The 27,625-nt window shown below is 52.5% G+C and overlaps 1 protein-coding gene across 1 annotated transcript; it reads right to left on the minus strand.

The window, feature by feature from the left end:
- Window positions 1-2,022: 2,022 nt before the first annotated feature.
- gab2 (GRB2-associated binding protein 2) lies at window positions 2,023-27,279 on the minus strand. Its single transcript, XM_048982012.1, is given in 11 exon segments — window positions 2,023-5,484; window positions 5,934-6,056; window positions 6,134-6,224; window positions 6,299-6,389; window positions 6,711-6,999; window positions 7,407-7,507; window positions 7,716-7,848; window positions 7,850-8,270; window positions 8,777-9,017; window positions 13,414-13,714; window positions 26,514-27,279. Coding segments are annotated over 11 exon segments (2,007 nt in total). The 5' UTR covers window positions 26,586-27,279; the 3' UTR covers window positions 2,023-5,340.
- Between the last annotated feature and the right edge of the window lie 346 nt (window positions 27,280-27,625).

The following is a 27,625-nucleotide window of genomic DNA, read 5'->3' on the forward strand; positions in this document are numbered from 1 at the left end:
CAAAACTTTTCAAAAGTGTTTGGGTTTATTTTGGTTTCAGTCACTAGTGCATTCGACAGATTACTTTAAAGTTTAGCTGGATAGTACAACATTTGAACAACATTTAAAATCTGGAGCTCAGATATATTAATCAATGTATAAAGTCCATGCTTTTTTGGCAAATGTTAAACCTGTATTGTTTTGTTTTACGGCGGAAAGAGTTAGATGTCATCCCAAGACTGGAAAATTACCTGGCGGCCAGTAGGGGGCGACAGCGTTCTTCCGTTGGCATGAATCACAGCACAGCCCTGGAATCGGAAAGTCCCATCTACTTCAGAAGCACGGTGATGAGGGATATTGTGATTTGAGCTTGTCCATCTCGTCCCAATTAATCAAATTACAGTTATGCGAATGCCGGCTGGAGCTATATATCACTATCAGGCTCTTTTATAACCCCTTCTTAAGGATTAAAATACGAGGCTTAATGTATTTGTACGCTGACGTGCTATTAAAACTGAAATCGGAGTGAGAAACACCGCCTTCTTCAGTACGTGTACGTTTTAAAAGAATGAACCGAACGTAGCAAACACATTCATTACGGTCCAGAAACGTCCAGAACACGGCAGTATCCTGGGACACGTCCTGCACTCAGTTCAACCTGCATATGCCCAGTATGGGATCGAACCAAAAGTAGAAGAGATTGTGTAAACACAAAAGTTTTTTGTTTTTTTTTTAAAAAAAGTAAAAACCATGACTCTTTACAAAGGACAAACAGAGCCTCACGCTGAACTTCTGCAGCTGCAACCAGGCCTTTGAGGTGCATCATCACCGTGTTCCTAGTAACCACCAAAACACCTAAAAAAGGACCACTTTGGCCAAGAGATTTCCATCATGCATGAAACCGCCTGTTGGAAACAAACCAGTATGTGAGTGGGAGGGGGGCTGAGCAAGCCCCCACTGACAGCTTATTACATACTTAACCCATTTTGGTCAAAATTAAGATACTCTTTGGGTTGCAAAAAGAGCCTTCTGCTAAGGCCAGCTGCGAACTTAAAAAGCCTGTGTTGCTCGGACCCATTAGTTAGTTACTCGTGGTTTTATGATGGAAACTGTAAACCTAGCACAAATGTGTTAGCACTGACTGAACTTGAATGACAATCCCACTGCAGCACAAATTACACTAGTAGTGAGAGAACTATGGCAGTTGAACTGTTTAGATGATTTTTAACTGCCAGTGAGTATCCAATGAGAATCCCGTAGCTCAGGGGTGGTTAGTCTTATCCGCAAAGGGCCGGTGTGTACGCAGGTTTAGGGGTAACCTTTAGGTCATCTGTTCATATCCAGGTGTGAGGACTCTTCAGCCAATCAGTCTTCTAAATAGTAATGTAATTAGGGAACTGCAGCAAAAATCTGCACACACAGCCAGCCTTTCTGGATAAGATTGGTCACCCCTGCAGTATATTGAGATATATACAAATGATAGAGGACCTGATAAGTGTACATGAAGACCAATTCTGAACATAAAATTCCGTCCATACTAGTAGTTCATGCCGAATTGCACATTTGGACCATTTCATTTATAAATTGTCACAAAACCATGATTGAATCTATATATATATATACATATATACATATATACACACACACACACACATATTATATATATATACATATATACATATATACACACACACACACACACATATTATATATATATATATATATATATATATATACGCTAAAGGGCACCATTTTTATCAGGACAAAAAGTTTTTAAAAATATGGTGTTGAATTTCAGCAACAATGATTTGTCCAGTGTGATTTGTCCAGTCCAGCTCTCCTCTCAGATTTTCATCCATATTGGAAGTAGGAAGTGGAATTAATACCCTTCCAGGCAACAATCACTCAAGCCACACCCATATCAGAAAGAGAGAGGAGTGTGTATGAGAGAGAAAGAGTGTGAGTGGGTGAGACAGAGAGAGGGAGGAAGAGATCACACCCACTTCAACCAGGATAACCAACAGCAGCTCTGGACTCGAGAAATATGTATAGTGCATTGTTTATTTTCTCAGATAGTACAGGAACAAGGAGTCTCGCTATCAGCCCAGACATCCCCGGCTACAAACGCACCACAAACCAAGACACAGCACATTGAGCGACGTTAGCAGACCTGAACTCGTCACTCCCATTTTAATAATGGCAACATACAGAAATGCATAAATTAATCACTAGCTTTTCACAAAAGGATAGGAATGCTGCAGAGCAGTAACAAACAAGTCATACGCCACTGGAAATGACAGCCTAGTAAAGAACTAAACACAGTACCGGGCCACGGAGGGCGTCCCCGGACACAGTACCGGGCCACGGAGGGCGTCCCCGGGCACAGTACCGGGCCACGGAGGGCGTCCCCGGGCACAGTACCGGGCCACGGAGGGCGTCCCCGGGCACAGTACCGGGCCACGGAGGGCTTCCCCGGACACAGTACCGGGCCACGGAGGGCTTCCCCGGACACAGTACCGGGCCACGGAGGGCTTCCCCGTACACAGTACCGGGCCACGGAGGGTTTCCCCGGACACAGTACCGGGCCACAGAGGGCACAGTGACGGCACATATCAGACACACCACTATATTTTGTATTCTTCACATACACATTTTCTTTGGGGGAGAAAACAAAAGAGGTCTCTGCTTTTCCCCTGCACAGAAAAGACACGGAATATCATATTTCAATTATTAAAACCAGAACCCAGTTCAACTGGATTACGTCAGCCCTCCCTCATGAGCGACCCATTGCCTCGGGAACGATGGGACCCAAGTGAAGCATATTAGCAACCAGATCAGGAAGACAGGGAGCACTGTTCATCCAGGACAGCCGGCGATTAGCAAGCCGGCGTGGTGCATACACGACAGCAAGACGAACCCCAACCCAAGAAACCACCAAAACATTGCGTAGTAATAAGGCATCAAAAAAGAAAATGGCTTCTCTCCAAGAACGACAAAAGTAAACATACTACACATTTCATTCATCCTGACACCAGTCTGAGACTAGAACTTTACACAGATATACTCCATATACAGTTTAAAAAATGTAACATACCATAAATTAAAACGTCTGGTTTCACACCCTGTAATTTAATTACAAAAGGTAACAGTTTATTATTATAACCGCATATTATTAGTAGTACATGATACACGTCACACTAAAACCTGATTTGGATAAATATCAGTGCAGAAGACATGGAAACGAAGGAAAGAGCATGCTCGTCACTTCGTTTTATCGTAAGGTTAAACGTATAACCACTTAGCTAAAACATGGCAGTCCGACCTGGACTAAGGCGGTGTTACCGTGGATTAATATGAAGTGTTACATGGTTGGCTATTTTTCTGGATAGAAGTAAAGGACGGGCTCGATCCTGACCGAGATAAGCAGTTAGAAGATGGATGGATGGTAGCGGAAGTGAAATCGAATCCCTTTGAGGAGAGAGGGCAGGACAGGGCCGTTTCTGCAGTGTCATTCGGCGTGACGCTGTTGCCAGGGTGACTGCAGGGTTTCCTTTATATGCCACTTTCAACACAACTGCCTCTTGTTAGCGAGCTCAGCGAACGTCACCTGTCGGGAAAAATTCAGCGCATTCCGCTGACACGCGACCACCCTGAGCGAGCCGCTTTGTCCCGACCTCTCTCCGTCGGGGCAGACGTACGGAAACCGCCCGGGCAAACTGCGATGGTCTGTCGCGAGCGGGCTGTCCGCTCGACATCCGCACGCCCCAGCAGATCCACCCGGCTGACAACGGCACACTTCACATCTGCTGAGGAATTAGCTTGCCAGCCTCGTGCTCTTCACAATCTGCAGCTTGGATCGTTTCCACAAAATGACCCGCTGGTGCATGGAGAAAGGCGGGCGGCTGGCCGGACTGAACCCCTGGGACCTGAAGGTCATTTGTGAACTCCCCTTTTATTTTGGATATCGTGCATATGAGATCCTACAAGCTTCTGTATTCATTAGCGAGCCAGACCAATAATAAATCCTGTCACTCAACATGTTTACCAACATGTTTACCAACATAGTAACCTATGCTAGTTAAGGTAGGGTCAACGTGAACCGCTTCTAGCTTCATCGACATTTTAGGAATCTCATCCACAGACCGGCAGACTTGATTACGAAGCCAGAAATAAACCATAAATACAGCCCGGTCACGGACAGGCTGTCAGTCAGCCCAGAATGCCTCCATATTTTTCAGGGCAAATTTTTATGGCTCCATAAGTGTGATGAATTGGGGGGGGGGCAAGGGTAGAATAGAAGGCTGGTAATTAATCCTGATGCACTAGTGGCGTCACCTTGCTGATATACCCATCAGTAAACAAATGCCAGGCTCGGTTATGTGGGCGGTGGACAGGTATCAGGTATTGGGGTATTATATTCGCCGCACAGGCCGTCGGGTTCGGCCGCCATCTCAAAAGGCTCGACGTTCTGCGTCCGCAGCGTTTTCGCCTCCCCGCCATGGATAAACGCGGCTCAGTTAGCTGCATCTGGAAAATGCAGTAGCTCTGGGCATTGGTGGGCCACTACAGGGCAGACCCAGGGCAGATGTGTTAATAACGGTCACTTCCTTTCATACCAAAACAGCACTTAGATTGCAATTATCAGCGGGATGACCCTTGCAACTAAGAGCGAGCAGATCTTAATGAGGCTGCTCCGAGAGAAAGCGTGTGACAGGAATCTTCAGCGGCTCGCAGGACCATCCTGCAGGGGATGAAGTGATTTCAATTCACACTTCCAGTGTGTGTTTAGGAATATCCCTGTATCTTCCTACGCTGCTGCTCAGAGAGACCATCTCCCTGGAAATCTTAGAACCTGCGTACCATGTGAATGGGGGGGGGGGGGGTTTTACAGTGAATGAATCAGAAATGATTGCGCAGACTTCCAGAAACTCAAACGTTGAGTTTTCCAACTAGACATGGACAGGGAACCTCAGTCTGGACAATATCCTGAAACGAAATGGATTACTCAGTAAACCAGCTGTGGGTTCTTTGAACATTGGTGCACTGAGAGACTGAACCCAGAGTGAGGAAGAAGATGGGTAAGAGACCCTTTGTAGTCTAATTACCTAAGCGCCGTTAAAGAGATATACATACATACAGATTAGGAGGCACGCAGGGTGTACGGCCCGTTACCTCGGGTTACGATCCCTTATATTTGCATAAGGCAGGTGAAGCTCACTGGTGCAGCCTGGGTGCGAGGCGGGCAGATGGCAGAGGGGTATGCGGCCGGCTGCCACTGGCAGTCTCAGTCCTACGAGCCCCCGCCGATAGGGGGCATGCGCAGGGGACAGCGGCGCTTCACGCCATCACAGACAGCCCCTGTCAGGACTTCAGGCCCTTTGCGGGCTCGGCGGACTGCCGGACATCCGTCCACTCCTGCATGGTGTTCTGGAGGGCCTGCGTCTTCTCTTTGTCCACCTGTACGTAGTCCACCTTCTCGTCCAGGGTCACAGAGGATGTGGACGGCTGGCAGACAGGGAAGATGACGCGGTTTGACCCAAACATCAAGCAATCAGAATTCCCACACAGTAATCGGAATTCATTCAATACATCTACATGCGCAATGTGCAATATGTACATGAATAGGCAGAGTCAGACTGGGGTTAAGGGCCTCACACAGGGGCCCACTGGTTAAGTCACTCATGACCCTGGGATTCGGACTGGCAACCTTATGATCATAGATTCCAACCCACACTGCCCCAGTCAATCAGAATTTCCACTCTGCAATACAGCAGCCAATCAAAGTTCATTCAATACATTACCCAATCAGAATTCATTCCACTCCGCAATACAGCAGCCAATCAAAGTTCATTCAATACATTAACCGATCAGAATACATTCCACTCTCCAACACAGTAGCCAGTCAGGGTTCACGACAGCGAGAGAAAAACGGCAGTGAGACTTCCGGACACTACCTTCCTGTGTGGGTTCGGGGAGCCGGCCTGGAAGTCCAGAGCCAGGTAGTCCACAGTGCCGCTCTTCCTGGGGGCTGGACTGCCGGTGCCACTGGCCGCCGGGGATGCAGACGTCGGGTTCTGCTGACAGAGGGACAGCCGGGTCATACGAGCGATAGCCAGTGGCACGCGGCCCCGCGCTGCTGGCATGGGGGGCTCACCATCGCCACATAGTTCTCCTCACTGTCGGCGGAGTCGGTGCTGGTGACGCTCTGGGTGGATGAGGGTCGGCACACCGTGCTGCCGACGGGCCTGTGAGGGAGGGGGGCGCGCGGTTAGCTGCGGCAGAGACATGTGCTGGCTGAGGGGACATGGCGGTCACTCACACAGGCCGGGTCCAGGACAGGGTGACGGGGCTCTTAAAGGGCAGCTCGTCGATAATGCTGCTGCCGCGCAGATCGAGCGGGACAGGGCGCGCTAAGCACAGAGGGCAGAGGTCAGAGGTACAAATTTTCATTTTACAGGGTGGTATGATAAAACTCATTCATTGTCTTGAGAGAAGCGCTAACCTGATTGGCCCGTGAATGCCTTAGACAGAGTTCACTGGCCAATCAGGTGGCATTTCTCATGAATACCGAGTATCTCGAAGCACTCTGCAAAAACAGGTAGCACATGTTGATGGAAGCATGTACACCGGCCAATCTGGAAGCTTCTCCCATGAATATAAATGAGTTTTCCCAAACCACCTTGTAAAAGGAAAATTCGCGGACGGGCAGGTTGGGGGCCGGCGGGCCGTACCTCTCCTGTCAGGCTTGAGGTTGCGGTTGATGGGGGGCGGGGTGACGTCGCTGAGGCGGCCTGGCCGCTGGCACAGCGAGGCTGAGCTGCCCTTCCGTGCCGGTAGTGTGGCAGAAAAGCTCGGGAAGTCGAAGTGGTGCGGCCCGGGACTCATGGGGATGTAGACGTTCTGCGGGCTGTCAGGCAGGGCGCCGAAGGAGGGCGACGCCCCTGAGCCCGGGTTCATGGGCACGTAGTTATCATCCGAATCACTGCTGTCGGAGCGCTTGAGGGGCACCCCAGGCCGCTGCTAGGGGAGCACATCAGTGAGCAACTCCACGTCTCACAGGCCGGGGGAGCCGCTCGCTTTGGTGGGGGCACCCAAACTCAGCTCAGCGGGGGAAAAGCAAACAGGTGCATGACTGGTCCTCAGCGAACGGGTCTGTTTAGCTTAGACTGGACTCACTCAGCCCAGAATTAAGGTTTAATTAAGCTTCCACCATACTAAACACTCCTTCATTGTTTACTTTTACAGCATATGTTAAAATAGTTAATCGCTTGCTGTTTTTGTACTTGTCCCATCTACCTTGGCTTTTTATCTGTGTACGTTGTGCTGGAGGTCGATTCAGTAAGGGCTCAGGTAGAACCGTAAGCAGCACCCCCCTCCCGCAAGGCGAGGCCCCCTGCTGGTCGGCTCTGGCTGTTGGACACACTTACCAGGTACGGGCAGATGATGTCGTTGACGGACTCGGCCGACTGACCGGCGCTGGCAAAGTAGATTTGCCGCTGCGGGTGCTCGCTGTTCTCGAAGGAGGAGCCTGAGAGGGGGGAGAGTCGTAGAGGTGAAGGAGGAACGCGGCTGCATCCGGAATACACCGGGAATGATGCTGGGCCCGTGAGCGAGCTGGAAGACAGAAGAGCCATTGTGGCTGCTCTCAGCTGACCGGGGGGGGGGGGGGAGGAGGGAGGGGGCATGGCAAAGCACCGAGGCGACCCACCGGCGACCCGTCCAGTCCCAGCCAGTACCTCTGTGAAGCCTGATGTTCTCCACGGCTGGAAGCGTGTTTCGACGAGGGCCGACGGTCGAGGCCTCAACGGCGGGAGCTCCGGTGCCGGACCGGCACTGTTCGGACCGCTGGCCAGGCTTGGGGGGCCGGGGGAGGGGGGGCTGCCGGGCCCTCAGAGGCTGCCACAGCGTTGTGATTCTTGTCGAAGGTGCGGGGGGTCTGGTAGAAGGAGCTGGGAGGGGTGGGGGGGTGTCGGTTATCAGGGGGATGGTCCCCATCAGCACAGAGAGATGCGGCCAGCGCGTTGTTGGGAGTCTTAAAGGTGTACACCTCCGAGCCCCCCCAGTCCCAGCTGGGGCCTTTGGCCATGTCGCAGCAGGAGTCCCGCGGGCTCTCAGGCTGCGTCGTCGAGGCCCGGCTGGGGTGGCGGCCCGGTTTAGGCAGGCTGTAAAAGCCGTGAGTCTGGCCGCCGGTGCCATTCAGGCAGTGGGGGAAACCACGAGAGACCCTCTGTGACGGAGAGTCACTGCCCGATAGGAGGCTGCTCCGTGTGGCCTGGGAGAAGCTGGCACTCCTGCAGGGAAGACAGACACCTGTCAGGAGCACCACCGGCAAGTGAGGACACGGCCAACGCCAGGGGCCACTCACAGAAAGCACAGCCCAACTCTGCACACAGCACTCACACATCCATTCCCAGAAAATCTAACAGACATATGCAGTTCAACCCACCACCACTAGGGGTAGTCATGTTCACGATGTTAATCACAAATGGTACCTACCACACTGGCGCTAAGCCTGACACCTTTCAGATGCCCTCTGGCCAGCAACAAATTACACTACATGCCCCTGGCCAGGAACCGAAACACGAAAACCAGCCTGGGCAGTCACGTGAAGGTTATCCCTACAGGCATGAAGCTCATACATCTGTTTTTTTTCAGTTTCAGTTTTAACTCAAAAGCAGAAAACAACAAGCATGTCCGCTGTCATCACCATTCCAGGACACGCTCCACTCCGCTCTATCCTGCTGAGCAAATACTAAGGTTAATACGGTCGAGGCAGTCAGGGGTGGTCAGCACCTACCGAGCGCTCTCAGACTTCCTGCTCATGCACTGGTGCAGGAACAGGTAGTCCTGAGGGACACTGTTGGACAGGGGGCCCTGGACGTGCAGTGCGGGGATGTCAAAGGTGAAGAGGACAGGCTGGCTGGAGTGAGCGGCCAGCGTGGACTTGCGGTCACCAATCAGAGAGCTGAACGGGGCGCCTAGTTCAGCGGCCAGCGAACGCGGCGTGTGGGATGCGCCGGTCACGGTCCTGCCGCCGTCTGCCTCCATCGAGAGAGAGAGAGAGAGAGAGAGAGAGAGAGAGATTTCGGGGGGGGAATGAGAAGAGCACTTATGATAATAACAGACACCCAGAAAGATGAATCGCACCATTTCTAGCTATCCAATCAGAAGAAGCCAAATCAGAAGCAGTAGGGAGCACCAGGAATGCGAAACTATCCTTCCAAGCCTCCGAGAGACCGGGCTGCTGTGTGGGTTTCCGGGCCTGCAGACCGTCCTCTCCTGACCGGATCGATGGAGTCAAAGGCGGGGAAATTAAATCAGGTCCTGCAGGAGGAACACTGCAGCCTTTCATTTAATGCCTCTCTGCATGCCCTCGTAACTCAATCAGCGTGCCGTGCCATCCGCACCATGGGGGGAGCCCCCCCCCCTCCCTGGAGGGAGGCCGGGCAGATGAACAATGGCTCCGCCCACTTTCCAGCCAGGGGCAGCCTGGCACGTCACGTGAGCTCTGCTCTCTGGATCGACGGCGTAAACAAAGATGTAGGAGCTGGTGACTGGAAATAGAACAGGACTCAGTCCAGCGCCACCCCCCCCCCCCCCGCACCCCCACCCCCACCCCCCAGGTGCTTTCCACTGTGATCTCGCCATGCTAATGATTACATTACCGCCCCGCCCAGAGCGGGCGCACTGCATTAACCCAGTCTATTTCTACAGCCTTGCACCTCTCTGGGGAAACAAGCAGGGCTTCACCCCATCTTCAGCTGGTCCGAGTGAAGCCCGTCGCCCCGGCAACCTCACACACATACATACTTTTGTTACTGAGCATGACCCGGGCACGCGAAGCGCTAACGTGATAACAGCGGCATGTCGACAGGACGTCGTCTCGGCGGCGTGGGGGTGCAGCCCCAGATAAACTGGGTTACAAGCACGCCGGGGGCACCATGAGCTAGGACTTCCTGGCCCCATAAGCAGGGAGGGGAGCTTGGGCTGAGCCTCGATTATTGTATTGCTATGTGAGGTCAGTGGTACTAAGAGCTGCCTCTGCTGCGGCCCAAAAAGCCCATAAAAGCTTCCATCTCTCTGAGCTTCAGCCGGCACTGACAGACTCCGACGTATCGATCCGGAGCGAGAATGAGGCCCCACCCCCCCTTCCCGAGAGGAGCAGTGGGAACGGCCCTATTGAAACTGATCCGATCCTCTCCACTCGCCTGTCCCTGGAATAGGCACGGTCACGCGGCCAGGGAGATGGTGGGTGGGTGGGTGCGTGTGAGTGTGTGTGTGTGTGTGTGTGTGTGTGTGTGTGTGTGTGTGTGTGTGTGTGTGTGTGTGTGCTGGGGGGGGGGAGGTTTCATTACTGCGTAGGCTGCAGTGATCCTGCATTTGGGAGGGAGGGCTATCATGTCACATCACAGACGCTAATGGAATAAATGATCAATCTGGCCACGGTGCAGCACTGCGCTCTGGGAAATGGCCCCGCCCTGTTCATTAGCCTAAAAGCAGTGTGGCACACATTCGAAACAGATAATCACGTAACCCCACAGCTGGTTATGTGCGATCGATCGTGGCGTCTGAAAAACCAGACTAGTCCGGGACTAGTGGAAAAGCACACGGTTCAGGAACTGTCTCTCTCTTCCTCACACAAAGCAGCACCCATGTCATGGGGACGCAGCGCCTGTCCCCCTGTAAGCATCTTTCTCAGTGCTAGGGGGGAATTATGAACAGTGACAGAGTCATTTATTGGATGCAGGAGGCGCAACATACGGGAATCGCCCCCCCCCCCCCCCCCACAATGAGGCTTTGTGACCCCCCACCCTCACCCCAGAGACACAAAGCGGTCTGCTGGGGGAATCTGTATCAATCCCTCACTGTTAGTGGCCAGCTGGACAGAACAAGCGGCACACGCTGCGCATACACCCCGCATCATGCATGGAGGTGAACGCAGTCAGCTGCACTGGCCGGGGGGGGCGGCGAAACACACCTCTCAGCCCCCCCCCGTACTCCCGGTCAATAAAAACACTGAGATTTCGCTTGGAGGGACAACTCTGGGAAATGGCTGAATCATTGCGGCTTGCTGTGGCAGGCGGTAAAAGCGAGGGTTGCGGATAGCTTCAGACGGGGGGCGCTCTGCGCATGGCCGAAATGGAGCCCACGGACTTTCGGGGCCTGCCACCCCTAAACCCTCAGAGGCAAGGCAACCCCTCAAAAGGGAGGGAGATGCTTCGAGTCAAAGTAAGGAAACAACACAACGCCATTTTCCGGGCAGTAAAAAGAGTGTCTCTGTCTGTGTGTGTGTCTCTGTGTGTGTGTGTGTGTGTCTCTGTGTGTGTGTGTCTCTGTGTGTGTGTGTGTGTGTCTCTGTGTGTGTGTGTGTGTGTCTCTGTGTGTGTGTGTCTCTGTGTGTGTGCGTAGCGCCATCGAGAGGCCTGCAGAAGGGGCCTCTCATTCCCCACTGCTGTCAGGAGATCGCTGATGGAAAGCACATTGCCCCCATCCCTTGCCGCTGCCATGGTGACATGGGGAGGGGGTGGAGCTCGCAGTGCTGGGCTACCCAGTCAGACAGCATCGCGGCACCGGCCACCCGACCTGGAGAGCTCTGCTGCATCGCGCCATTACGACGGGAATCAATGAGTGTGAAGGATGCTTGGTGCGGGCGGGGCCATGTTGGGGGCGGGGCCACGGTGGGGGCGGGGCCACGGTGTGCTCTCACGCCGATGGGCTTTGGCTGACCTCACATGCACGCGGCCCCCGGGGTCCATGGTGCCAGGTCGCGCCCACGTTGATTGGATGGAGGGTGGATTATGGGAGGGGCCTTTGGTGGGTGGGGGGTGCAGACAGATTTACACTCTAATAATTAGCAATGGGGACCATACAGCGAGGTCTGTGCTACACAGCGTGTCGGGACGTTGGGGGGGGGGGGGGGGACATCTGATGGGGTTTTTAGTTTGTTCTGGTAGGCCGCCCCAAGCTAGGATCCCATACGGCAGGCCGAGCTTAGCCCACAGAGCCCCCACCCTGTGGAAAAGGCTAACCTGCCTGTGAATTGGGGGAGCACAGCAACTTAACTTCGAACCAAGACTCTACAGGCTGGTCAGTCGTTCACAGTTGGGCTCATAAAGGTTTATTACCTTCTGACTGGAGGATCCTGCACATGCTCACTATGGAAAAGAGCCCTGGGAGACTGTGAGCGCCCGACGAGGATTCTGGAAAGATCCGGGAGCTTACGAGACTGCCAGGGCCTTGCCAGGCGGGGCGCGAGGAGATGCGTTAGGAGCTGGCGGGGGGGGCAGTCTGCAGGTGGCGAAGTGAGCCAGACGGACACCCCCTTCCCCGTATGCCGCTCGCAGCACGCACCCTGGCTGCTCGCCAGTACCAGCACCGCAGAACCTCCTGCTTTCAGGAGGCGTGACTGCAATGAGGGGGTGGGTTAGGGTTGCCGCATGACCCCTCCAGACACGCCGCTGAGAGCTGGGGGCGGGTTGTGGCCAGCGCCGGCGTGAGCGGGAACCTGAAGCGCTGTTTCACCGCACACAGGATGGGCCCAGATGTGACGGGACATGGGCGCCGAAGGGGGATGCAACTGGACCGCTTACTATTTCCAGTTACTTCGGGCCGAAGTGGACTGGCACAGACATGGCTGACACGGCCTGCCCTTTTGCATCTTGCGATGAGCTTCTTTATTGCAGTGTCTGAGGCGAGGGGGTTTGTGGGGGGGGGGGGGGGGGGGGGTTGCCACACTAATTTTTCCATTCAAAGACACTGGAGGAAGAATGAAATGAAGTTATGGAGGATTTAACGCTTGTTGTCTGAAGTGCTGAACTGAGGCCCTCACTGGCATCTTTTATACATGATTTTTAACTTCCAAAACAAACAGGAGAGTTTTATCAAACAGAGCGCGTCACTCCTCAGTACACCACCCAGCCATGGAGAGGCCGTACTTGTGTATGTTTACGTTGGCAGGGAGAATGCTTTCTTTTCCAGGAATCTGTATAAATAAAGAGTTTCTACACTCCCTCGGACCCAACTGACGCCAAGTGCCTCCCCCACCCCCCCTGCTCAGACTCCTCAGGGCTCATGCGAGAAGAGGCAAGATAGGGCTAGAGAATTCACCCTCCATACCCATGGGGGGGGCGGCAGGCAGGGCTCACTGTATTGCCCCTCCTAGGTGAAATACGCAGCGGTGACACCCCCAGAGCAAAGGCTAAACAGAGGGCGGGGGGCCCAAATCTCAATCAAACCTCATCTTATCCTGCATGTCACGGACATTTTTAAGACAGGAGGCCCCCAGTACGATAAACAGCAGAGACAGATAATGTTTGTTAAGAGTTGCGTGTGACTCCAATATCCGGGGCAGACAGAGGGCGTCCATAGGGCGTCACACACAGCACAGTAAACAAGCACGTCCGTCACTCACGGACGGGGGGGGTCGACCCGTACCATAGTTCTCCTCGGCTTGGTTGAAGCCACAGAGCTGGCAGATGGCCTTAACCCACTTGTTCATCTCCTCCTCAGACTCAGCCACCAGGTAGAAGGTGCGGTCCGAGGTCCTGATGTCGAAGACGAAGCTGTCCTGGAAGTCCTTGCGCTTGAAGGTGAGCCCGGCGTCCACCTGCTCGCAGCAGTCCAGGTCGATGACGCGGATGGGCTTCTTCGAGTGGTCGTTCTTGTAATACTCCAGGGCATTCAGGTCGCCGCTCATGCGGCCGCTGCGCAGGACGAACCAGCGCTTCTTCCAGGCCTGAGCGTGAAGGACGGAGAGAGAGGGAGAGAGAGGTGAGGCCGGGATGTGGACAGACGCACGGCGCCATCATACTGGCGTTAACCGTAGTCAAAGCGTGAGCAAGAGGATGCAAAGTGGGAGCCCCAAGGGCAGGACGGGTGGGTAGACCGTGCCAGACTGTCACTCATTACCTCGCCATTGCGTCATGTATGGCAGAGCGAGGGGGGGGGGGGGGGGGGGGGCAGGAACTGGAGCAGGAAGTTAAAGAGATCAGTTGAGGCAGGTGCGTGGGGCCACAACACCCCTGCCTTTGGCGGGAGACTGAAGCCGAGCAGCACAGACACAAACACCCAACCTCCCGCCTGAGCGGAGAACGACGCCCCCTACTGAGGAGGGCAGAGCTGAAAATAACAGGCAAATGCAGCAGTCAGCCCATGCTATACTCCAGACAGGCAGCAGCACCCCAGCAATCAGCTGGGAGGGGGGATCATGTGACAAAGCCCCCCATTTCGGGAGCTGGGAGGCTTTGTCACAGGAGTCAAACTCAGCATAAAGCAAGGGGCTGTTTTGAAGGCGGCCCCACACACCCTGGGGGGGCTGAGCAGGATCCAGGTCTTCCCAGCAGATACACACGGCCGCGGGGGGGGGGGGCTCTGGAACGTGGCCAGCTAAACTCTTCCGGCCTCGCGGCGGCTGAGTGGCCGGCGCCCTTTGTGCATGCATCGAGGTGGGGGGTGACTAGGCGGCAGGAAGCCAGCGGCCACATGCCACCCAGCTGGCCGGCTGGCCCACATCCTTCTGCCCCCAGTCTAAGCTTAGCAGAGATGTTCCTCCTCATTTATTAACCCGTTCATTCTGTCTCCACTGGCAAAGGAACAGACGACGCACCCGATTAGTAATCCTGATGCTGGCCCCTAGCTCCGATTGGTCAGCTGCCTCGGGATCGGTCGTACCACTGGAGTTGGTTAGGGGTAGGTGACGCGACCTTTGCTGGCCTCAGTAATAATAAACAAGCAGTTGCTATGTAGGTCGTCATCAATAGAAGCACGGTGACGTTTCGAGTGACACTGTAGGGCGGCTTCTGCTTACCCTCCCCTCACAGTCATTTTTAAACGAGACCCAAACCGAACTCTCCTCTGAACACAAGCCAGGGTTTTTCTTTCAGGTTAGCTGGACCGTCTGCAGCACATGCAAGAATCATGGCAGGTGGAGCTAGGGGGCGCTGTGCTGCATATCCGCAGGGTAGGCCGCCGTGTGGTGGGACAGACTGGCCGGTAAATCATGATGCAGACGACTGACTTTGATAGAACGATCAAGCAGGACGGTGAAGAGGCTCGGAAGTTTCGGAGGTCTGCTCGACAACGGGACGGCGCTCCCAAATTAAGCACTCGGCCAGCTTGATGGGGGTGGTACTGACAGCAGTACGCATTGTGGGATAGATGGAGGCGGGGGCTGCACACCGCCATGGGGTTGTGGGTCACGGCCGGCTTCACACAGCAGACCCTGTGTCAGCGTTGGCTCTGGGGAAAAACCCAAGGATTCGTGCCGTCATCCTGCTGGACGGGGGGGCTGATATTTCATCATACCAGAGAGACACCGAGAGGAAATTACACAGGATAACAACAAGAGTATAAAAGGAGAGCCATCTGATAACATGCAGGGCTCATTTTTGCAGCAGTGACAGGCAGATAAGGGCGACACAGACCGAGCAGGACTGGCGATGGAACAGCTGTTTGTGAGAGAGGGGGGAGGTATCTGCCATCTCAAAACTCCGCGGCTGGGAAGCAGTTTGTTTATGTGATCTGTGCTGCAGAGTGACGTCACGGCTGAAATGTCAGGTGGGGTAAAGAGCAAGAGAGGGAAAAAAATACTACAGAATTGAGGGTTGGGGGGCTGCCGGACCAGCCCTGGGGCCTTGGCCACCTCCCACTCTGTTTTTGGCCCAGTGACCCCAGCAGCGGCCTGCAGGTGCGGCGGCAGAACTGCACAGCTGCCACCCCCTGCCCGCTCCACTGCGCTTCAGTTTCACCCACTGCTGAGCCAGTTGGGGGAAGCGAAACGGAGCCCCCCGGCTAATGCCGGCTGAGGTTACATAACGAGGCACCTGTGACCAAAACACACACCGTGACAGTGGCCTGGCGTTAGCCGTCGCGAGTCGTAACAAAAGCGCAGGTGGTGTCCGCCTCTCGGGGTCTCCCACCCCTATTACCGCGCATTTAGCCACTCAGACACCACACACTCGGAATCAGGCGAGCTCAGACTGCACCGGCGTCCACGTTCTCTGCAGCACGTCCGCTGCCCCCACACGCGCAGGACGCTGAAAATTCCTGCGAAGTCAGGAGCCGGCGTGCACAAACTCTGTGGTGAGCGTCACACGCAGATAGCACCGATAAGGGCTGAGCGCGGGGGCATGGGCGTCGGGCACAACAGAAGCACAGGTGCAGGGCTGTTGCCATAACAGCAGCCCACGTCTCGTCGCTGAAGGGGGGGGGGGGGGGGCGCCTGTGAGGGCCGGGGGCCCGGCCAGGCAGCATCTGAACAGCTTTTCCTGTGAAAGCGACACAAGACGCCGACGAGTCAACACAGCCCTCCAACAAACTTGTTCTCTGAGGCAAAAACCAAAGACTGTCAAGTGAGTAAACAAGAGCCAGGAGCAGCGAGAATAACAAGCTGGGGGGGGTGGGGGGGGCAGGGGGGTCAACCTCCTCTGAGCCAGGGACTCCGGAGTGAATGGAGGCATGAGATGAGACGCCTTACTTACTTGATGAAAAAATGAGGCGGGGGTAGGGAGCACAGACACTGTGATGTACCCATAGTTAAGGGCACCGCTACAGATTCTGGGGCCCTGGAAGTATCTCATATCGGACCCCCAACCCGGGCTAATCCAATTACGTTCCAAATTTTTTAGGGCTCCTGTCACTTTGAGGCCCTTAGAATGGTCCCACCTCTCGTGAAATGCTCAGGTTCTGCTCTAGGATGGGACACCCCCCCATCAGCCACATAGACAGAGCATAGCAGGGCACACTGTCAGTAAGAGACACCCCCCCCGCAGAAGGGTGTGTTTACATACAGGTGAGCAAACACGCTACGCAAACAGGGGCCGCCCACTTTCCGCAGGGACATCCGGACGGTGCCTGTCCTGCAGGGCCTGTCCATCTGCCTGCCTGCCTGCCAGATGCAGCCCGACCTCCATTCAGTGGTTCAAACACGGATCTTCTTCACTAGTATTTCCCGTGCAAAATGTTCACTCTGGGAAAAGGGGGGGGCGGGCGGCAGAATTAGAGCCCATTACCGCATGGAGAACTCCAGCAAGCTGAGCACAAAGAGCTACAATTGGATGTACACACATGGTCCATGAGCCAATAGGCTCATCTCCAGCCTCATGGCTACGCCCTCCCTCCCTGCCAGCTTGCCGCGGTGTGAACGGTCGGCCGATGGAGACGTCTTCAGTTACAGCTTGGCTCAGCAGGGATGGATGCACACATGGTGCAGCAATGTACCGTTAAACGCCTCAAAACGCACAGCCTGTTTACTACAAATAAAAAGGACCAAGCCCATACCAAAGAGTCCGACTGGGGTCTATCCAAGCATTTATTTATTTATTTATTTTTAAATCAATCATTATTGGCTACCACGGCCCAGTCCAAAGCTCCGTCTCATTCATGTCCCACATCCACCCACTTTACATCAGTCGCGAAGATCGTACAGTTCTGTTACACGCGGCAGTAAACCTGAAACACGCGGCTTGAAACTACAGACGTCAGTCGTGTGGAAATTCCTTAAACTGGAAACTCAGTCACTTAACAGCTACCTAAAACATCTGCAATGGCATCTTTCCGAGAAGAGGCTGCAACAGTGTCATTTAATGAAATCAATCTAATTAGGCACTTGCGAAAACAAGGAAGAATACCGCGTAATTCTGCAACTTGAGGTGAGGAATGCACTGATGCCTGCTGTCTGAGTATATATGTTTACATGTTTATTACAAGATTAGATCGGGATACCAAAAAAGTAGATTGGGACATCCCTAGATAGCATGCAAATATTATAGGTGATTTATTATGGGTGATTTATATCCATCCATCCATCCATCCAGATATGACCCAAGCGGCGACTCGAACCCGGGTCCCAGAGGTGTGAGGCAACAGTGCTAACCACAGCACCACCATGCCAAACCTTCAGATTGATATAATAGAAATTATTATTATTATTATTACTACTATTATAGTAGCCGTTAACAGCAACAACAAAACAATGACACCGTTTCGCAATTACTCACGTTGACACTGCATATCTTGTGATGACGATGTAATGACTCATGTGGATTACTGCAGAAAGTCAGCAAAGGGGTGCCCTGACGTACAGGATTCCCTGACACGTGTGCAGGGTCTGACAATAAGCTGAGCCTCCTGAGACCTACAGCTCAAAACAAGGCCAGAGTAAATATTTGAAGAACGATGGAGTGTCTCCCAAAGCACCTGTAGATAGCGTGGCTTGCTAATGCACGCTGGGGGCCACGGGAAGAAAACAAGACGCTGTAGCTTTAAGCCTCCATCAATCTAGCATGCAAATGGAAGGTCCCTTATCCAATTTCATCTACATCTCAAACGCATTTTGAAAGGATGTGGAAGCCACACCGGGGTGGAAGCTAAGATGGGCAAAGAGTAGAATATCAATCAAAACAAGTGTTAACGAACCACCGTTTGGGCCAATGCAGTCCGAGAACCAATTAAACATAAGGTAAATAAGCAGGTTTCTTAGGGACATGCTAAATGCCGCGCTTCCTTGAGAATGTTTCTGCTGCTATTGCCAACCAGCCATCTCCAAACACACACGCTACATGCCACAGCAGTCTGGCGATACACACAGAGGTGGATTCATTTCCCATAAACAGTATTTATAGAGCATACAAAGGACCCACATTTTTCTTTCATTTCCAAGGTGACTCTGGATAGGTGCAGCAGCGTGTAACACTGACCACCCGTTCCCAGAATCGGGGGGGGGGGCTGGCAGCATCGGATGACAATCGGCTGCTGTAACCAGAGAAACGCGGCTCTGATGAATCCCAGCGCGATGGCTGACATCCTGGAAGGGAGCAGCTCGGGGACAGAAGGTCAGGAGCCGCCTGGGGTCAATCGAGGCTCCCAGGTTTGGAACAGGCTGTAAAGACATGGCCGCCATCTCATCTGTCTCCGCACATGGGCCGGCCAAAGGGCCCGCGATGCTGCCGTCAGTCACCCGTCCTATAAATAATCCCGAGACTGCCCGCATATGGGAATCCCATTCCGCTGCGCAACTTGAGATGGACAGCTGCTCGTTAACGTCAAGCACACGAAACATGCAATCCACGTCCAAACATTCTATTTACATCTTCCAACAAAGCTGGAACCGAATAAGACTACTATTTCATGACCAGAATGATGAACATTCGGGGAACATGACGAATAGTTGCAGAGGTATCCCTGAAACCAATGGGTCTTGAGGCCTTTCATGCAGGTAGCTGGGAACTTCGAAGAAATATTCCCAAAAACAAACAAGACCACATGATCGCCAAATCCGGCTATTCCTGAATGTAGTCGCACAGACTGAACTTACATCAGAGTCAGTCATGGACAGGGAGGGAGTAAAAGATAGGGCCAAGGAGTTCTGTGGAAGACGCCCCCTCACCTGCTGTCATGCCAACGAAACAGATCTAGGGTCTCTGAATTGTTCAGACAGACTTCAGAAAGCCTCCAGCAGATGGGAGAAAGTCATGGAGCACCAATGGAAACTCTCCCACTCCTTTTGTCATGAATACCTGGGCCACAAGACGCTCCACGATGAGGACACTGAAGGGCAATAGGGCTTCGCCGGCGAGGCAGACCAGCTGATGCCATTCTGAACTTCGGTAAGAGAGAGCTAAACCGCGCAGACAAGCTGCAATCATGAAGCAGCTCTTGCCCGTGCTGCATCAAAGACATCTGCATCTATTTCAAACGCAGATGTGTCAGATCACGGCCCGCATTCGCAGGATCATTCAGAAAAAACGGCAACAAATGAGCTGAGAGAGGCGCGGGCGGGAGATGGCGCGAGGGACCCGGGGAAGTGACAATCAAGGCCCATTCATTTCCTTCCAATTCATTCCCCTATTCAGGGTAAAATCGCAAGCAGAACATCGAGTGCAACGTGATTGGCTGCGATAGACATACGAGTTCGACTGAACCCTTTCACAAAACAGAATCATCCCTAACCTTCTCCCCCCACAGGCATATGAATTCAACGCCCCAGCAAACGATGGGACAAGCAGAAAATGCTTCTATAATCGGAAGAATTTGCGGCGTTCACCTCACCCCGTGGTTCGTGCTCCTATGGCAGGACACCTGGGCAGCACATGTTACGATTTCAGTAAGAAATAAACTTTATTTAAAGCAAAGTATATTTTTGAGAAATCAGGGTTAGACATTCCCTAGAGTTTTTGGAGGCAGGGCTAAAACTGACGCTGGGATCAGAACCAGCAACCTTCTGATCACACACACAGTGTTCTAAACCACTGAGCCACCATCCCCCAGTAAGAAACGAGGATGTTTAAACACCTGGAGCGTCATCGGTGCCAAACATTCACCAGGGACACGGAGACAGACGAGATCTGGGACTCGTGCTTTCTTCCACTCCACGTCAAATCCCAAGTGGCGTCACTCTGTACAAAAACGCTGCGGGTCCCGCATTTGCGTGGGTAGTACCGCAGTGGCCACACCCACCGGGCAATCCGACCAATCATCGACTGTGGCATAGTAAACAGGTACTGGAAAGCCACACATCCTGTAGGGACACGTCAACACTTCCACGAGAGAAGCGTTAATCAACATGGCCATGCGGCTGCTGTGCTTGTGCGTACGGCAGGAGCTGCTGTGTGTATGACCTGTATGTGTTCCTCACTCCCTTTTTTTTTTTTTAAAAACTAATCTGGTTTGGTGTCACAGACACACACACAAAGCCATGAGTTCACTTCCGCGTCACGCCAGCGCTCCTGTCGATGAGGGGGGTGTGAAGCTGAATAGATGCTCTGTGGGGGGAGAAACAAAGTACCCTGAATGGGACACAGACGGCCGTATGAATGGGACAGCATCACATGTCCCAGTCCTGACATTTACACTTCCCCGGACTCCAGCTGCTCCAGGGTTTAAGCTTTCTGACGCACGATCCGGCCTCCCGTGACTCTGCGGGAGGGTCGCAGATGAGATCGCGGGGAATCCAAACCCCACGTCGACGGGCTGCGTCTGAGGACGGCGGGCATACCGATGTGCAAGCACCACGAGAATCGCACCAGCTACTTAACATGCAGCTCTGCGGGCTATTTAAAGCTCCCTGAAGAGCTCGTAATTTCCTATCTCACAGACAGCATAAAGGGCCCCATAGTCCCGCCCCGCCACCATTTACTTAATTAGCCAAAATAAGTGACTCGCACACTGTCGCCCCATCTAGGGGGCCGTCCGCCGCCTGGAGCAGGCTGCAAATGCTTGGACCCACCCCACCCGTATACATGAGAGACATAACCTGCATTGTTTAACCACTTTATGTTTATGTGGATATTTTACTGGAATGAAACGGGAAAAAATGTTTATTGGCCATTTGCACAAGTACTGGTACACTGGAATAGTTCTTTTTGCATATCCCATCATGCTCTGCTTTGAGACAGACAGACACGTATATGCATACAGCTGAGAGCAAAGCTTGAGGTCTGATTGCAGAGTTAGACCATCCATCTGGTGCTGCTGGAGTGTTTTGGCAGTTCAAAGGCTTCCTGAAGGGATCAGCAGAGATGTGCCACTATTCGGGTTCAATCAGCACCTGAGGTATTTTCAGTGACCCTTGACCTCTCCCTGGAGAGCCAGTGACCGGGCCTCCACAGAACAGAACATTCAGACCCGTCATGGGCTTCACGCTCTGGAGACGATGGAAAAAGGGAAGTGGGTCAGGGTCTGAGGTCTGCGGCTTACAGAGTGCCGCCGGGCCTCCCGCTCGACGCCTCTGCGTGCCGATTGCTTCCTGGGGGCGAAAGTGTTCGCAGTAAACAGCACGCTAGCTTAAGGCAGGAGGCCGGGCTGCTTTGAATAAATGCAAACAAGGGAGATGCACAAAAATTCATCAAACACGTTAGTCGCTCTTGATTTTCAACCATTAAGATTTCAACGACTATGACGGGGAAACTGTCCCTTTACATGCATAACAGGAACCACCAAGCTAAATGCCTTGTTATCCAAGCATGTCAGCTGGACGGGTGGCGTGTTACCATTACATCAGGTAACGCTGTAGAAGCCCAACTAAAATATTCCCAACAGAAAGAAGCAGGAAGCCAAAGACAGAGGAGGCTGGTTCCAGATGTATGACATCATCAGTAAGAGTGCGGTCAGCCATCTGAGCATAAATCACACTGCGCTCCCCCCACTCCTCCTCCCCCCCAGTCTTAACACTACTCAGTAATAACGCCCATTTGGGTGATTGGCTCTAAGAGCCCCCCCGAGGGTACTCGACACATGTGGGGGAGAAGACACAGATGTGCCCGTATTAAAGAGGAGAGAGCTCACTAAGGTGGGGGGGGGGGGTGGTCAAGCGTGTGTCACATAACATCCATGATCACAGCACAGAGCGACAGAACACGGTCAGTGGATGACAGGATAAACGGGTGGGGGCGGGAGGGGACGCTGACATCACACTGTGGAGAGAACACACACTCAGAACATCAGCAAACATTGAACTGCGATGTGTTTGCCATGACGTGGGAAGATTAAGAGCATGCGAGGCTTTTTAAGTGGCAGCGAAATCCCAGCGAGACCCAAACCGGCACTTAAACAACGCAGAGTTCGTGTGACGTCACCGGCCTGGGGGACTCCACACACCTTTATTCCGATTACACTCCTCCTCTGGCTGACAGGGATATCAGCCCCCTGTTCTGTTCATGACGGCAGCTTCCTTCGTACTTCATAGAAAAGATTTGGTGGAGACGTAGGGTACCACCGAACAGCTTACAGGGCGGCCAGATCGATCCCTGAAGGTAGCAGAACACAGCAGGGGGCTTTGAGACGAGAGGGACCATGTTCTGCCACGTTAATGACGTTCTGCTCATGTTAAAGTCATGCTTTCGTGACACAGATGACGCCACGAGGCCAGAAAAAGCACGTGTGCTTGTGTTGATCGAAAGATGGATACAGTTCTGATTGCTTAAATTTTTAATGATTTAAATGAGATCCGCCCTTTAGCTTTGCGGGAATTTTCATTCACGGCCTTGCCTTTGACGGGAAACCCATCCAGCTCCTGGGGGCCACATATGGCGGCACCCCCCCCCCCGTGCGTTTCCAGCCGGGGGCGGGGCGGAACAAGTGCTGCAGGAACTAGGAGGCCAGACACATCCCAGGGCAAGACCTTCCCGAAGATCCCCGAGGAAACAACACCGCCGGCCCACCCCCAATATAAAGGCTTCCGCTACAGCCCCACTAGCCATGTGAAGAGGCTGGATAGCAAGACTTCCTGTCTGTCCGAGGATCTAACATCAGGATGGGAGCAAGGGACTCAGGGGTGACACCCCCCACAAAAGAATTCCTCTGTTAGCCACATTTGGGTTTTGCCGGTATCTTATTTATCATACAGTCATACTGTACAGATATTATACCATAGTATACGGTATTTTGACTGTTTTCAAAAACAACAGCATTGCGGAATTTTGAATTCCTCGTGACAAACATGTGATGAAGTTCGAAGATGGGGTTTCCAAAATAAAATTCGCCAAGATTTCAAAATACCTTGGCATAGCCAAAATACCGCGGTATACTGTAATACCGCCCAAGCCTCGCTTCACTTAGTAGTTTCAGTCCCTGGTGGGAAATCCAGGCAGGTCGGATTACTCTGTTTTTGACTTTCGTGACAGCATTCTGGCGGGGGTGCGGCAAAAACTGTGGCCGGGCGTGAGAGACGTAGGCTGGGCTGACAGATCAGCGACTGCCTCGGAAAAGGAAACGACAGAAGCAGTCGGGGGGGGGGGGGGGGGGGGGGGGGACCAGGGGCAGCATGGACTGCTGACCCCGACTTTTATTTAGCTGACGCCAGACATAACACTTTTTTTTAAACTTGCTTTTCATCTTCTCACATTTTAAACGTTGTTTAGCAGGTCAAGAAAATGTCACGACAAAAACTGAGAACATGAAAACGAGGACAAAACACACACACACACATACACACACACACACACACACACACACACACGCCTCAGAGACGACAGCCACCCTGGTGTCCTGCTAGCCGCAAGGAAGCCCAGCAGGAAGAGCGTGTGGGACATGATGGGACGCCTCCTGGGGGAGCAGGCACGTTCACAGAGGGGGGCCATTCCAGCCCCCCCCACAGGGTCAGTAACCCCTGCTCCCTCATCTGGATACGCCGGTAGCAGAACACGAAGGTGCACGCCGACTAAATCAGCCGACATTAACACCTCAGTGCCTGGCACCGACCGGCTCACACAATATACAGGCCAGCTGTCTCCAGCACAGCCAGCACAGAGCTCCGACGACAGGGACCGGCGGGACCGTGCAGAACCTGGCAGCAGCTAGACGTGACATATGGGTGCCGTGGTCACTTGGCTGGTAGCACCGTCGCCTCGCAGGGCACCGGCCGCGGGTGCGATTCCCGGCTCGCCCTGCTCACCGCATGGCAACCACGCCACTATGTATGACCGTCCTGCCAAAAAATGGCGCCACCTACAGGATTACACAGTGCACAGCTGGCACATTCAGTCTAGGTCATAGACTGGTGTGGGAGCACAGAATTCGAGAAAGAGGTTTTTTTTAATGGATGAATGGATGGCAGATGTGAGAATGAGACAATTTAGTTGAAACATTGTTCAGATGATTCAACAAAACAAATGACTGTAGATATAAATACCTTCAAACACATTGTTAAAATGGTCACCTGGCAAAATGGGAGTTAAACCTTGCAGTTAACATATGTTCACTAACATTTTATTTTGTCTATTTAGTGTTTGTTTGCTTTGATCGAACGGTATCAAATTGGTATTCAAGACATTGAGATGATTCTGTAAATTTTTCCAGAAAGCAAATTTTCATAAACTGTCCATTTTAACAATCCCCGCCCTACTATGCTACAATAGTTAAACTATCGTTACATTTTCCAGGATTCTCGGTGGACACGAACACAGGCCAATCTGGGAATGACTCCAAGATGTGCTGCTCTATAGGTAGGGAGGATTTTTAAGAGCAAACGAGGACGAAAAGGCAGCCGTTCATGCAGCGTTCAATGCCAAATGGGGGGGCAGGTGACTTATCAAAGGGCAGCCTTCTGATTACAATCAAACACATGCGGGACTTTCCGCATGCGGCCCCCGGCGGCCATTTCAGGGCGATCGCTGCCAAGAGAGCAGAGAAACCTGATGTGTTTAAGCAGCAATGGGCCGTGACAGCAGCACAGATTCTCTCCTATAACAAGGCCTCGGTTACAAAAGCAAGGGCCTGCAACACGTCTACATCCCACACCACACAGGCTCTCCCCGATGCCGACTATAGAAACCCAACTTCTTTATTCTGCAGAAAAATAATAATCTATTACCCGGTACAATCACGAGATGCCGTGTCTGTGCTGATTTCCTATGATGAGTAAGAAAAAAAATGCCGTCAAGTGTGCAAAGTTAAAATTTATATAATCGATATTCCGGTGTATTTAAGAGTTGTTCGCATTTAATTGCTAAAAAGTAACATTTAAAAATGTCAGAGAGAATAGCAGATGTTGCTACAAATACTTGTAACGAAATGGATGTTTCCAAATATTTAGTTCAGCCTCTTCAAAGAGTACAACATTAATTTTAAAATAACCATTACCGTTTACAGCCAAAGTCAATGTAGGAAGCCTGGCCACGTGATTTAAACCGTGAGACGCTTTAAATTAACATTTATATCAGGGTTAATTAAGATGTCAGCCGGGAAAAAGCCGGTTTAAATAAGGCTAACATGCCGGCCTTTCGCCCAACCGGGACATATGCTATTTCGTTAAACAAACTGTTTTAATCGCTTCATGGACAGGAATAGAAATGATATCATGCAAAAGTTAGACGTGTTTTTATGCGCAGCTGTTTCGCGAAATGATGCCACAGCCATGGCGGATCCGGACTTTCTCACACGTCGATATACAGCTTCCGTGGGAGTCCGAGAGAATAAAGCCCCCCCCGTGTTAGTCTAAAGGAAAACAGAGCAACGCGCCGCAATTTTGCCCCCTAAATGAGTCATACCTCATAATTGATGTAGGGAAGGATTTTTCACACCTGGTCATAAACTCAGCACGCAGGGAGGCTGGTGTGAACCCTACGCACGGCAATCCTGACCCCCTCCTTCAACTCCTCCTCTGGGGCCATAGATTGACCGTCTAGAAAAGCACTGGCTGATCACTGGTCATTTAAGGTCTGCAATCAGCCCATACCACACCCTTTCAAAATCCTCATTAAATGCACCAACTTCGTCTATTCTCAGCATCCTAAAATTATCATGATTTCCCCCGTATTTAATTTCCCGTAATTTACTTTATAAGGTTTGGTGTGAATGCACCCAAAGGTAAACACCGGGCCATGTCTGCGTCCGGCGTGAGACTTTACCTGTGTGTCCGGTGTTTTTATTGTGGTCAAACCAGCGAGCACCTGCCCAAACGCGCGCTTTGTCAGCCTGAACGCAAACGCACCACGCCGTCTGTGCGCACCGGTCCGGTTCCTGTGGCCAACCCCAAGAAAGTGGCAAAGAATGGAAAAGGGGCGCAAAGCGGAGCGCTTCTTTTATAACAAAATACTCACGTATCTGCGGAGTTTCTTCTCCGGCGGTGACTTCCTCAGCCAGCCTTGGCAGACGATCTCTCCTCCGCTCATGACGAGGCTGAGCTTCTCGGCAGCCCCGCAATAAAACCACAGCGGCGATCTACGCTCGAATAGCCCAATGCCTCACTGCCGAATCCCGGCGACTTCACACCGGGAACCGGCGGCTCGATCCCCGCCGGACGCGCTCCGCTGCGATCCAGGCAGCCATTCACCGCGCCCGTCCTTTCCCTACCTCCCGCCGGGAGGCGATGTAGCGGTGGATTCCGACCGCTGGCTTCGCAGTTCGGACCCCGCCCACGGTGTCCGGCCGCTCCAGCTAAAGGTTCGGGTGCCGACGGGCAAAAACTGCTCTGCGGCTACAGTTCTGCCCCATGAAAGTTCCACAAAGGATGTTTGATTTGTTAAAAAATATCAAAGACCGCCCACAAAGAAAAAGCCAGTAAACGGGACGCTTCCTCCGGAGCCCTGGGGACGGGCGCTGTGTTTACTGGCTTAAGTGCAAAAGCAGCCCGGCGTGAGGGATCATCTCAGCGTAGAAGCGCGCAGGTTTCACGTAACTGAGCAGAAAGCGAAAGTGCCGGATGATGCGCCGGAGCCGAGCCGAGCCGAGTCGAGCCAAGCGCATCCCGCACGCCTCCCCCTATGGGATTCTACAGCTTCACTTTCCTCTCTGGGGTAGAAGCTGCAACTGGACCAGCAGCTACATCTGCTGGTTAGTCGTGCAACCCAGTTTGCACTCATTCACACCAGCCTAGACGTTCTGCTTGTTTTCAGCTCTGTCTTTCCTAAGAACTTCAGTATTTAAATATTACTGAATACAGACCAGTAACAACACGGTTAGTTTATAGCTGGTTTAGCATTAACTAACCGAATGATACAATCTACACATTTAGAGTAGACAGTCGCTGTCAGGCGTTGAAGTACGCCATCTTGTGGCCAAAAAAAGGTCACATTTTATATCAAGCTATTAACTAAATCAAGATAAAAAGATGTTTGTGGAAGACACGACAATAATCCGCCCAACTGTTTAACCAGTAAGGAATAGCGGGAATAACATAATTAATAATATAGTTTCATAATGTGTGAGCTCG

This window comes from Brienomyrus brachyistius, chromosome 17, assembly GCF_023856365.1.
Source record: "Brienomyrus brachyistius isolate T26 chromosome 17, BBRACH_0.4, whole genome shotgun sequence".
NCBI lineage: Eukaryota > Metazoa > Chordata > Actinopteri > Osteoglossiformes > Mormyridae > Brienomyrus > Brienomyrus brachyistius.